The sequence below is a fragment of the Grammomys surdaster genome, unplaced genomic scaffold, assembly GCF_004785775.1.
Source record: "Grammomys surdaster isolate TR1022 unplaced genomic scaffold, NIH_TR_1.0 125849, whole genome shotgun sequence".
NCBI classification, from domain to species: domain Eukaryota; kingdom Metazoa; phylum Chordata; class Mammalia; order Rodentia; family Muridae; genus Grammomys; species Grammomys surdaster.
The window spans coordinates 755,795-769,349 of NW_021620675.1; the positions used below are offsets into that span (position 1 = coordinate 755,795).

Below are 13,555 nucleotides of genomic sequence, written 5' to 3' on the forward strand. Positions count from 1 at the left end.
TGTCTCTGATGCATAGTCCTTGAATATCAGGTATGTTTTATACCCCAGAATAATGTTTCCTCTCCACACAATAAAACAAGCAAGTTTTAATTTTATGTGTGTGGAAGAGGCATTTGTGAGGGCACTGCACACATGTGGAGGCCAGAGAAAACTCTTGGGAGCCAGTTCTCCTTCTACCATGGGGTCTGGAGATCAAACTTAGGGGGCCAGGCTTGTGTGCATGCTTTCCGCTGCTGAGCTAGCTCACCAGCCCCAGATAAGCAAGTTTTTAAAAGATAAGAACTTAGGGGGTGAAGAGATGCTCAGAGGGAGTGTGCAACTGTAACACTAGAGTCAGGATCTCAGCACCTATGGAACAAGCCAAGAGTTCCCATAAGCCTCAGCTTCAAGGGGCCAGAGACAGGATTGCTGGGGCTCGCTAGCATCCAGTGTAGTGGAGAAAAATGGGAGACCCTACCTCAGAGGAGTAGGTAGAGAACAATGGAGGACCCCCAATGCCCTCTTCAGGCCTCCTTTTGCATGTGTCTGCGCTCACGCACGTGCACGCACAGACACAGACACACACACAAACACATACACTAAATAAATCTTTAAAAATGAAAACATCATTCTTAAAAAGAACTGTTTATTTAACACTGTAAAGAAAAATATAAAACAAGCAAATATGAATAAGAGAGAGAGGGAAACAGGAGCAGTGACTGGTTTGCAAGGAAAACAAAAATGAAGGCATATTTGCCCCACTGCTAGAAGAGGAGGGAAACTGAGTCAGGCCAGGAACATCACAGATGGCAGTCGTCTAGCATCAACACAGGACCTGTAGACTCTTTGGTTACTAATTTTTTTTTTTTCTTGAGACAGGTTTTCTCTGTAGCTCTGGCTGCTCTGAAACCTGCTCTGTAAACCAGGCTGGCCTCAAACTCAGTGATCCACCTGCCTCTGTCTCATGAGTGCTAGGACTGAAGGTGTGCGCCACCACTGCCTGGCTGGTCACTGGTTTTAAAAAGATGATCAAAGCCTGTGTTTGCACACTTTTCCTGTTCCTAAACTCACACGCCTTTTTTGACTTTGGACAGATAACCTCTTGTCACAAATAGAACAAGGAACAGACGATTTCCAACAGCAGGGACTACTCAAAGACAGGGACACAAAATTTAGTGACCCTAAGTGGCAAGCCATCAAAATAGATACCTCACCTTCACCTCTTTGGCACAGACCTACCCAAGGTGGGAACTAAGATTTATGGAGACTAAGACCAAGGATGACATGTTGCAGTAATATTCTTAATAGGATAGTCTAGAAACTCAAACTGAAGACTTTTGACTTTGTGTCCTACAAAAATAAAAAGAATAGGCTTGAAGTATAAAACCTGGATCCAAATTCTGGCACTGCAATGTAATAGCTGAATGTCTTTAGGCAACTGAAACTTATCTTTATTTTATGTGTTGAATGTTTTGCCTGTACATGTGTGCATCACATGAATGCCTGGTGCCCACAGAAAACAGCATCAGATCCCCTGGCACTGTAGTTACAGGTGTGTAAAGGAGACATCACCCACAGTGTTTTTCTAAGAATCAAATAAGACCCTGTATTTGGAACCCAGAGACATCTGAATTTTGACTAGGAGTCAAAACTTTCTCCACTATGTTACATTCTTCTTTAATCTTTTCTACCTGATTATGGCTTTAACTAAATGTTAAACTCACATGAACAGAGATGTCATTTGCCTTTTACTCTTCAGAGAACCTTCTGGAACTACTCAGACCACAGTCACCTCAGCACCACATCCAAATACAGGGCAGGTTCCATATAGCATATTGTATTAACTGAAGTGCACACACAAATCTGCACACAAGATGTGATCTCTGCTGGTTTATCAAGACAGTCACAAGCATTTAACTAAGAATAAATAAGTAACCATAAAGCAAAGGTCTAAAACAATCTGTTTCTTCTGCTTATTTTAAGATTCAGTTAAGCAGAAATGGGAAATACTGTCTTGGGTTTAAAATGTGTTGACATAATCAATTTCAATTTTAAATAAGCCCATGAACTTCCATATATGAAGCCCAAAATCTGTATGAATAATTCACAACTTGTGAAGCCACTGAGCTATTACAAAGATCCTAAAAACCCATTTCCTTCTGTTCAAATAAATATCTTACATATGTTATATAGATGTGTGTGTTACATATATATAGTTATATCCAGTTATACACACATATATGTTATGTGCAGTTATATGTGTGTGTGTGTGTGAATGTGTGTGTAACTGGATATAACTGATAAAGACAAATTGATTTAAATACATATAAAAATCAAAGCAGCGTTTGTAGCAGCATATTTTCCCCACCAATTGGGAGGAGCTAAGGTGAGAGGAGTAAGAAGAGGAAGAAGAAAAGGAAGAGGAGGAGCTCGGGGAGAAAGGACCAGAGAGAGGGGAACATGGCAGTGGACATGCACGTGTCTCTAGCAGTCAAAGGTAGTTGACATATCTAGGTTGGGTATTGGGTTACACCTCCAATTCTGTACGCATCTTGATATTTGAGCATTATCAAATATATAAAGCTATTGGATAATCTTTAACCATTAGAGTCTCATTTCTACTGGGCTCGAGTGGATGGCGGGATGGCCTGGGCTCAGCCCAACCTTGTGGAGACAGCATGGAAGATTGGCAGAGCCATCTCCCACGCTGGTGTCTTGTGGGTGGCAGGGCTGGTGGCTCTGGCTGCCTGAGCTGGCAGCCTGAGCAGAGCAGCTGCAAAAATAGCTGTGGCTGTTCATGGCCTAGCCTAGTCAGGAACATGGCGGCTCTGTAACACAAGACAGAACAGGTGCCGCCGATTTAGAATATTACTGCAACAAGTTTTTTGCTATTCACTCATCAAAAGTTGCTAGAAATATAGCTATCTCTCTTCTTACTGGGAGGATCTCTAATGCATCTGAGGGTTTAAGAACTGTGCTTCTGATTGGAGAAAGCACCACAAGCCCACAGCCATGACTTATAGACCTGGGCTTCTTAGTGAAAAAAATTTTTAAAAAGCTACAACAAAGACTTTATTTCTGTGGGCCATCTAATTTGTCAGCAAAACAAAATTTATATGTTAAAAATGACACCATTCCGTTAAATCTTTCCCCAACTCCCTACACAAGGTCTTAGGACATTCAAATGCAATGTCATCTGAATTTCAAATCTCCATGAATCTCACAAACTGCACTGTATTAGGATTTTCTAGAGGAACAGAACTGATCCTCTATACATATTCATATTTGTATACTGATGTATATGTATCTATTCATATAAATAATATATAATTCATATATTAATGAATTACACATATTATTTATTACAGTGGCTTACAGGCTATGGTCCAGCTAATCCAACAATGGTTACCAACAGGAAGTTCAAGATTCCACTAGTTGTTCATTCAGTCCACGAGGCTGGATGTCTCAGCTGGTCTTCAGTACATGCTGGAATCCTGAAGAAGTAGGCTCCAATGCTAGTGAAGTGAGGGGCTTCCCATCAAGAGCAAGGGCAAGCAGACAGCCAGCTTTCTTCTTCCATGTTCTTATACAGGCTGCCACAAGAAGGTGGAGCTCAGATTAATCCCGAAGGTGTAACCCATGTGTACCAGCTAGGGTTTTAGTTAATTCTAGCTGCAGTCAAGTTGGCAACCAAGAACAGCCATCACAAGCACTTTTACCTTCCCATTTCTCTACCAGAGAGGGAAAAACCCTTAATGTTCAAGTATCTATTGAACACAAGCCCTGCTTCTTCTAAAATCTGTTTTCCTCCACTGATGTCAGTGGGTCTGTCCATCAGCTTTAGCCACCAATTCCTAAGCATCCCTCACTTTTAAGTGAACTCAGAGATTCACCTGCTTCTGCTTCCCAAGTGCTGGGATTAAAGGCATGCACCTCCATGTTGGGCTTTTCTAGGACTTTATCATGAAGGGGTGTTGGACTGATATTTTGTCAAGGGCTTTTTCTGCATCTAATGTGATGATCATATGAGGGTTTTTTCTTTTTGTTTGTTTATATGGTGGATACATTTACTGATTTACAGATGTTGAATCAGCCCTGCATCTCTGGACTGAAGCCTACTTGATCATTGCGGATGATCCTTTTTATGTATTCTTAGATTCCATTTGTCCCAAATATTTTATTGAGTATTTTTTAATCTATGTTCATAAGAGAATTGGTTGGAAATTCTCTTTCTTTGTTGAGTCTGTGGTTTGAGTATCAGGCTAACTGTAGCCCCATAAAATGAACTGGGCAATGTTTCTTCTATTTCTAATTTATAGGATAACTTGAGTATTGGCATTAACTCTTCTTTGGCAGCTTGGTAGAATTCTGCACTAAAACCATCTGGCCCTGGGCTTTTTTTTAGTTGGGAAACTTTTAATGACTGCTTCTATTTCCTTAGGAGTTATAGGTCTGTTTAAATTGTTTATCTGATCTTGATTTAACTTTGGTAAGTGGTACCTATTGAGAAAATTATCCTTTTTAGATTTTCCAATTTGATGGAGTACAGGTTTTTAAAGTATGATTCTCTGGCTTTCCTCTGTATCTGTTGTTATATCCCTCTTTTCATCTCTGATTTTATCAATTTGGATATTCTTTTAGTTTGAATGAGGGTTTGTCTATCTCGTTGATTTTTCTCAAAGAACCAACTTTTTGTTTCACTGATTCTTTGTTCTCTTTTATTGATTTCCACCCTTGGTTTGTGGTTACTTTTCTGTTGTTTTTCTTAGAGCTTTCAGATGTGTTGTTAAGTTGCTAGTATGAGATTGCTTCAATTTTTTATGTATGCATTTAATGGTGCTGAACTTTCCCCTTACTACCACTTTCACTGTGGCCCATAAGTTTGGGTATGTTGTGTATTCATTTTCATTGATTCTAGAAAGTCTTTCTCTATTTCTGTCTTGACCCATTTTTCATCCAATAGAGTTGTTCAGTGTCCATGAGTTTGTAAGCTTTGTTTTTTCTGTTGATGATATCTAGCTTTAATCCATGGTGGTCTGATAGGATGCAGGGAGTTGTTTCAATGTTCTTTTATCTGTGTAGACTTTTACTTTGTGTCTGAGTATGTGGTCAATTTTGGAGAAAGTTCCATGAGGTGCAGAGAAGGTATATTCTTTTCTTTTTGGGTGAAATGGTCTGTAGATATGTTAGGTTTCTTTGGTTTATAATATCTGTTATCTTTATTATTTCTCTGTTTTCGTCTGGATGACCTTAGTTATGGTTTCATTACTCTGAAGGGACAGCATGATCAATGTAACTCTTATAAAGACAAACATTTAAGTGGGGGTGGCTTACAGTTTAAGAGATTCAGTCCATTATCATGGTGGGAAGCATGGCAGCATCCAAGCAGACATGGAACTGGAGGAGCTGAGAGTTCTATAAAGGCATCCAGAAGAAGACTATCTTCTGAAGACATCCAGGAGTAGGGTCTCTATTCCACACTGGGCAGACCTAGAGCCCAGGAGCACTCCAAAGCCTACCTACACAATAGCACACTCCCCCCAACAAGGCCAAACCTCCTAATGGTGCTACTTCCCATGGGCCAAGCACATTCAAACCACCAGACCAATATCTGGTGTCAGATATTGAAGTCTCCCACTATCAAGTGTGTGAGGGTCAATAAGTGATTTAAGCATTTCTTTTACAAACTTTGGGTTCTCTTGTGTTTGGAGCATAGATGTTAAGAATTGAAATGCCATCTTGGTGGATTTTCCCATTGATGAGTATGTAGGATCCTTCTCTCTTTTGATTAGTTCTATTTTGAACTCTATTTTGTTAAGATATTAAATGGGCTATACCAGCTTGCTTCTTAGGTCCATTTGCTTGTAATATTTTTTTCAACCTTTAACCCTGAGGTAATGCTTATCTTTGATGTTGAGGTGTGTTTCTTGGATGCAGCAGAAGGATGGAATTTTCAGAATTAATTCTGCTAGTCTGTGTCTTTTTATTGGGGAATTGAGATAATTGATACTGAGACATATCAAAAACTAATGATTGTTGTGTCCTGCTTTTTGTTGTCAGTGGTGGTGGTTTTGTGTGTGTGTGTGTGTGTGTGTGTGTGTGTGTGCAGGCACATGTGCACATGCACGTGCATTTTTCCTTAAAAAAAAAATGCTTCTCAAATTTGCGTGTCATGCTTACATAGGTGCCAGACCATATGAGGTCTTAATCCCTAAGTCATCACTCCAGCCCAGGAATTACTTTTTCTGATAATTTAAACCATATTGTAAGGAAAGGGTTGTTGTTGTAATGTCCAACCCTAATAAATCCGTATAAAAGACACACAATCCAGATATTTTAATTATAAGCTATAAGCCTAGATTGGGCAGATCTAGTACTACACTAACTTATTCCCCAGCTATAAGACCCCTTGCTACTTGCAGTTTTTCCGGTCGGCCATGCAGTTTTGGTATATCTCAGCATCTCCTCCTCTTCTTCCCTCTCTACATGCCTTCCCTTATAGAGCCTCCAGTCCCACCTTTCCCTTCCACTGCCCAATCACAGGCTCTAGCCTTTTATTGACAGTTAAAATGGAGAGAAGGCTCACATAGCATCACCTGGGTATGTGAAGGAGGCAACCCTTCTTGAGAAACCAGTATTAACATAAGAATACAAACAGCATCAGGCCAACCCACTACAAATGGTCAAAGAGTTACAGATAGCATCAGAGGAACATAATCCTGGAGTCTTCACGTCTCTCAACATTTCAAAGAATCTGAAATAGGAACTCTGGGAAAATTTAACTGTAAATAGCATATCATTTCTTTTCCTTCCTTTCAGCAACTCAGCCCTTATAAAGATGTGGAAGATAGGCTATGTGTCGGCTTCTTCCCAATTCCATCTGCCAAATGTTTTTTTGAATGAGTGTTTTGAATGAGAACACCCCCATCCTCCCACAGGCTCCTAAGTTTGAATGCTCAGTCCTTAGTTGGTGGAACTTTCAGGAAGGAGTGTCTTGTTGAAGGAGTGTCACTAGCGATGAGCTTTCAAGTTTCAAAAGGCCAGCCATTCCCAGATAGCTCTCTCTCTCTGCCTCCTAGTTGTGAATAAGAATATAAGCTTTCAGCTGCTGCTCCAGTGCTGTATCTGCTCCTTGCTGTCATGACCCCCACCATGATGGACTCTAACTCTCTGGAACCATGAGCTCCAAATTAAATGCTTTCTTTTATATGTTGCCTTGGTCATGGTATTTTATCAAGGCAATAGAAAAGGAACTAAAACACTAATCAATATGAAAATGGATTTGACTATGCTGTCTGAAAAATATGAAGGGCAATTAGTCCCTAGGAAAGCAGCAAGGCTCTAGCCTAGGTTCTCTGCTCTCAAATCTATGGTGCTCTGAATGCACAAATAACTGTTTCAGAGTAGCAGGTAACAATAGCTATATCTATACAAATACAGAAGCAGTTATTTCTATCCATATAGAGCAAGCAAAATTGGAGTAGGAAAATCTCCTTAGCTCTGCCCACATAGGGTAGGGCATTAATATTAATATAAAGTTCTTGTGATGCTTCACTCTGAGCCGTCAACTTTTCATAGCCAAGAATCATCTGAGAAGAGAATTTCATTGAGGGATTGCCTAGATTAAGTTGGCCTGTGGACTGGGCACTGAACTCTAAGGACGAACGAAGTGTGGTGGAGTGAACTGGGCAGGTAGGCATGTATGCTTATTACATCTTCTCTCTGCTCAGCTAAGCATGTGACTGTCAGCTTCAAGGTCCTGCCCTGACTTCCCTACAACCATGACTGCAACCTGGAATTTACAAGGCAAATAAACCTTTCCTCTGCTAAGTTGTTTGTTTGTTTGTTTGTCTTTGCCATCACAGCAACAGACATGAAACTATGATACTACTAGCCTTCTGACTCAGGCACTGCATCTAAACTGTTTCAAATTTAAGGGTAAAGCATTATGAAAATAAGCTCACTTCTGGTATTAGACCAAAGAATATAAAAATGTTTCTTCCATTCTCTCCCACAATGGGCAACCAACATCTCTTACGTCCAGGTTTAACTGTGCCAAGGTGAAGAGAAGTTAAGCACATACCATATGCCATCCCACTGCAGTCTCTAGGCCCACCTAGATACTTATTTACCAGAAGTTAAGTTTTGCTCACGTGGCATGGAAATCACGTCATGGATCATTATGTTCCCTCCTTGTGATGGCCAAGTTTATGTAGCAATTTGAATAGCTTGCAGGAGGCTCAGATACTCAAACATTATTCATAGGGCTTATGTGAAGGTGTTTTTAAATGAAATTAACACTTTCAGTTGGCTGAAAAGCAGCAATATTACTCTGCAGCCCAAACAAATGAGGGCATGAATTGAACAAAAAGGCTATTCTCTCTCAAGTCAGGGGGTGCTTTAACTCCTTCTACCCAAATGTCTAAGATGGGATACCTGTCTCTCCTGCCTGCTGGGTTGGAACTAAACCATCAGCTCCCCTTGGGACTAGAACTATACTCGGTGCTCTCCTAGATTTCACACTGGCTCATGGAAGAGCTTGGGACTGCTTAGCTATCACTGCACAGGCCAATGTCTCATGACAGGTCTCTTTCTGTATGATCTGATTGGTTCTGTCTGTCTGAAGTATGCCAATTCCTTAGCATAAACTAACTTGGAAGTCTGAGGTGCCTATTACAGAACACTAAAATTTGAGTAGGTCAAGTCTGGGAAACAGCAAAACAGCCTCATGTCCTCTTAGAAACTATAGAAAGTTAAAGTAATGTGGTCTATATGTTACACTGTGCATCAGAGGGAGATCTCTGATCTTTGTTTCCATATTGTGTAAAATTAATTTCTAGTTCTAGTTCTTCAACTATAACTGAAAACACAACTGTCTGTCTTGACATCTCTGAACACAGTGAATAGCTGGACTCTTCTGAGCTATCAAAATCTTTTCTGAGATAACTGATAATATTTTACTCAAAAACTACAACTTCAGTACAGGTTAATTCAGGTGAGTGATCAAATAAGCGTAACAGAATTCTCCTCCAGACTCAAAGCCTTTGTGTACTTTCAGATTATATTTTTATAGTCTAACCACAATAAACAGATCACGCCCTCTGAATAAACACCCCCTATGAAGACATAGCATAAGAAGATATAAGAAAACATTTTTCATTTTCTTTAAACTATTTAAATTGTGTGCATACATGTGTGTGTGCACATACACATGAGCACACATTTTGGGAGTATTGAGGACTGAACTTAGGTCCTTATACATACAAAGCAAGTGCTCTACATTAAGCAATATCCCTGTCCTCTTTTTTTTTTTTTTATTTTAAAATGGAGTCTCACTAAGTGGTCTAGGCTGGCCTTGAACATACTATGAAGCCCAGGTAAACCTTTTAAATTGTGATGATCCTGCATCAGCCTCCCAAATAGCTGGGACTACAGGAGCTATGTCACAGGTCTGAACCATGCCTCTGACCACAAGCTTTAGGGGCAGGCTATTAGTTCAGCAGCCACTCCCCCATCTCTTTCTTTCTCCTCCCCAACGTCTTCATCCTCTAACAAAGTACAAAAGCATCTTTAACCCCACACACCCCCAATTCAGACTGTGAGTTATCAAAAACTGGGGAAGGACTCCTCACCAGACTATAGTGATCTTGTTCTCATTATTCTGAAGTATGAAACGCTGATGTCACCCTATAAATGGAGCTACTGCAGACCTCCAGGCCCTTTCTGGTGCACCAGCAGCTGATTCATGTCCCCACCGTGTCCTTGGAGACGCTGAAGCTCAGTGACATGCTCCACAGTCTCCTTTATTCCATTTGAAACACATACAGAGTATGTGTATGTGTATTGCTAGAATTTAAAACTCAGTCGACCTTTCCCAAACTAAGTTGTTTTGGGCATGATTACATTGATCAGATTGATTCCAAGTATAGCTACAACTGAACAAAACAGGAAAAGGTTCAGACATGAAAAATGGGCTTTACAAACTAAAACAAAGACAACATACAATTTTAATTCCTAAATAACAATGAATTACCAAAACTGTGTACTGGTATACAAGCAGTAATAAAATAATCCTATTTTTTATGAAGGAATTTATTGTATTTTTGAAGAAAATTATTATAAGGTTCCTAGTATGAAAGACAATAAACAGTGAGTTGAGGGTCATTAGAAACATCTCAGTAGTAAAAACCTCCCGCACCTGTCTTCCCCATCTATATGCTGTTCAATTTAATGGCACAGAGGAACCAAAATCAGATTTCTACCAACCCAAGACTAAGTAAGACATGCCATGATGTTTTTTTAGGGAAACCGAGCTAATAATAATAATAAGAAGAAGAAGAAAATCAAGGTGTAGAGTGATACGCCATTTTTCCTTCCCACTTGACTTGCTCTCTGATGATCAAGACAAAACAGCATCAGAGTCTTAGACTCATGAACTAGTCTTACCTTGCTAATGGGGCCAAGAGTAGGAACTTGTACTCCTGTACAATTAAGAAAAAAAGACTTTACATAACAGGACCTTAGGGCTCTGGCTTCTCTGTATTTTCAGTGAAATCCACTAATGGTAGGATAGAGATTGGAGGAGGAGGTAGAGACATCCATTACAAGACAACATGACAGTAGAACCCTACCTAGACTTTAAAGAATTGATTCTATTCAGGCAGGAGCAAACTGACATAATTAAGCTTCACACTTATAAAACTATCACTCAATTCAGGAACAAGCGGCATTTGGTTGTTGATACAATTCCATCTGTAAGTCCTAACTTTAAATTTAGAGAAGAAATACACTCACTGCATTAATATTATGGGTTGGGGTTTCTTACATGATTCCTAAATCCATCGACTATTTAGTTTTGATACAATTTACAGCTATGATAGCAGGACTAACACAGGCAGCCCTGGTTCAGGTATGGTCTTTAGTTTCAGAAAGTCCATCGGTCTTGTAGCTGGCTGTCATTGCTAAATCTGTTGCTTGCAGAGGCCTCAGAGCTCTGGGTTTGCCGAGTAGAGTCCTCACCATTTAAGCTCTTCCTACATACTGGGCATGTGTCATGCTGAAACAAAATGATATCAATCCATGTAAACAGCATGACCTGAGAAGCCAGAATAGCAGACACTTAAGAAACCCCAAAATCAAGCTGGGGAGATGGCTCAGTCAGTAAAATGTTTACAAACAAATGCAAAACCCATGTAAAATGCCAGTGACAGATGTTTGTAATCCTGTCAATAAGGAGGCAGACACACAGATCCCTGGGGTTTGTGGCCACCCAGGGTAGTCTGATCTGTTTAGTTCAAGGTCAACCAACCAGAGACACTGTCTCAAGAATCAAAGTGAACAGTTCTTAAGGAAAAATATCTAAGGTTGACCTCTGCCTCCCCATGCACACACACATGCCTGTGTACCCACATGCCACCTCATCCCCAATTATGATGTAAGGAACCTGCCTATGAGCTGACAACTAAGAAGGTATCATACCATGGTATTTCATGGATAGAATTTTTAGGCAGAATGGACAGAATTCTAAGCCAAGAAGTTAATAAAAGCTAACACATTAACAGCAAACAAAAGTAACTGCTAACAGTGACCTCAATGATGACATAAAGTTAACTATCAACCATTTCTTCATGTAGTCTGGGTGAGACTAAGCAAGCTCTTTCTTTAAAGGGACAGAGAGGGGGTTGGAGAGATGCTCAACAGTTACAAGCACGTACCGCTCTTGCAGAAGAATGAGCTCCGTTCCCAGCACCCATGCGTTTCAACGGCCTATAACCACAGTTCCAAAAAATCTAACGCCCTCTTCTGGCCTCCAAGAGTATCTGTACTCATGTGTGCATACCCATTGCAACCACACACAGATGCATGATTAGAGAATAAAAATTAAGCCTTTAAAGGTTTTAGAGAGTAAGCGTTCTAGGCTCTCTAGGTTACTCAATACCAATTCTGTGACAACTTTCCAACTGCCCAGGCAACACAGGAATAATCACAATTGGCTAACTATGCTTCAGAGTCCCTTTATTTACAAAAGCTGCTGGAGTGTCCATGGTGGTCTGTGTGCACAGCCCACTGTCCTGTGGAGTGTCATGGCGGTCTGTGTGCACAGCCCACTGTCCTGTGGAGTGTCATGGTGGTCTGTGTGCACAGCCCACTGTCCTGTGGAGTGTCGTGGTGGTCTGTGTGCACAGCCCACTGTCCTGTGGAGTGTCATGGTGGTCTGTGTGCTACAGTTCACTGTCCTGTGGTTAGAAGCACTACAACAGAACAACAGGATAATAACTAAACACAACAATGTCAGAAGCACTTGGGCTGTTCGGGAGGCTAAAATCTCATCTACTTGCTCTCTGAACTGCAACTAAATCTCTACTCTGAAGCAGCCTCCCCCAGCTCGCCTGCCAACTGTGCTGTCCTGGGTACAGCTGGCTGTACTCACCAGTTCTAGCCATGGCACGATGCAGCTGCTGTGGAAGAAGTGGTTGCAGGGTAACTGCCGGACTTTCTCCTCAACTGTGTAATCCTCCTTGCACACTGGACATTCTAAACCCGTATCTGTTGGAGGAAGATGTCCGATTTTAAAGTAACAAGCAAAAGGAAGAAAGGAAAACAACCAAGAGCCAGGCATGTGGTTCAGGCCTACAACCTCAGCATAGGGGAGGCAGAAGCACAGATGATCAAGGCTAACCTGAGCTACAAAGTCTACCTCATAAAGAAACAAAAAAAGAACAAAACCAAACCAGATGTCTCTAACAACCCAAGAAACGCAGGTGTCCCCCCACCATACACACCAAGTTAGAAGAATTAGCAGAGCTGGCTCAGTGAGGTACCAAGCCTGATGACCTAAGTTTAGCCCCTGGCACCCACATGATGGGAGAAGAAAATCAACTCCCACAGTTATCTCACCTCCACACGTGCACTGTGGTACATGTGCCCACATACATAAAATAAATGGATTTTTTAAATTAATAAATAGGAAAGCAGGGCTGGAGAGATGGCTCAGTGGTTAAGAGCACTGATTAGTCTTCCAGAGGTCCTGAGTTCAATTCTCAGCAACCATATAATGACTCACAACCATCTATCATGGGATCTGATGCCCTCTTCTGATATGCAGACTTACTTGCAGAAAAAGTATTCAAATACATTAAACAAACAAACAAACAAACAAAGAAATCTCAAAAAATGCCTAACCAAACAAAACAAACCACAAAAAAAATAAAAAATAAAAAACCAGGTAAGCAGAAACTTATTTGTCTATTAAATAAACAAGGAAAGCATCTTCCCAAATGTGTGACAGCCTCTGTCATCCAGGTCCTGCCTAGAAAACAGAGGCAACCTGTCCACCATCTGAGGGACTGAGCACCCTTAGTGGTGTCTACTCAGTGCCATAACTACCTGTCTCCTGTTTTTTTCCTTACTATGCTCTCTTTAGTGTAGCTATCCCAAGGTCCTCTGAAGTTGTTAAAGGCTATACCAGGAGGTGGTACTTCAAAACTACAGACAAGTGCACTCAGGACTCCAGATCAATCAACAGAAGCCTTTCACCGCAGAGAAGATGGCTTCTGTAGGAAGAGCTCTAAGTGGC

At 40.8% G+C, this 13,555-nt stretch overlaps 1 protein-coding gene across 2 annotated transcripts in view; it reads right to left on the bottom strand.

Annotated features, from left to right (window-relative positions):
• Positions 1-6,313: 6,313 nt before the first annotated feature.
• Positions 6,314-13,555, bottom strand: part of Rnf115 (ring finger protein 115) — a 63,746-nt gene continuing 56,504 nt past the window's right edge. For both annotated transcript variants that reach the window (XM_028789726.1, XM_028789727.1), the window contains 2 exons: positions 12,410-12,525; positions 6,314-11,035 (listed from right to left, as the gene is read on the bottom strand). In XM_028789726.1, the coding sequence (XP_028645559.1) occupies positions 10,904-11,035; positions 12,410-12,525 (248 nt within the window). In that variant the 3' untranslated portion in view covers positions 6,314-10,903. The remainder of the gene's footprint in view (positions 11,036-12,409; positions 12,526-13,555) is intronic.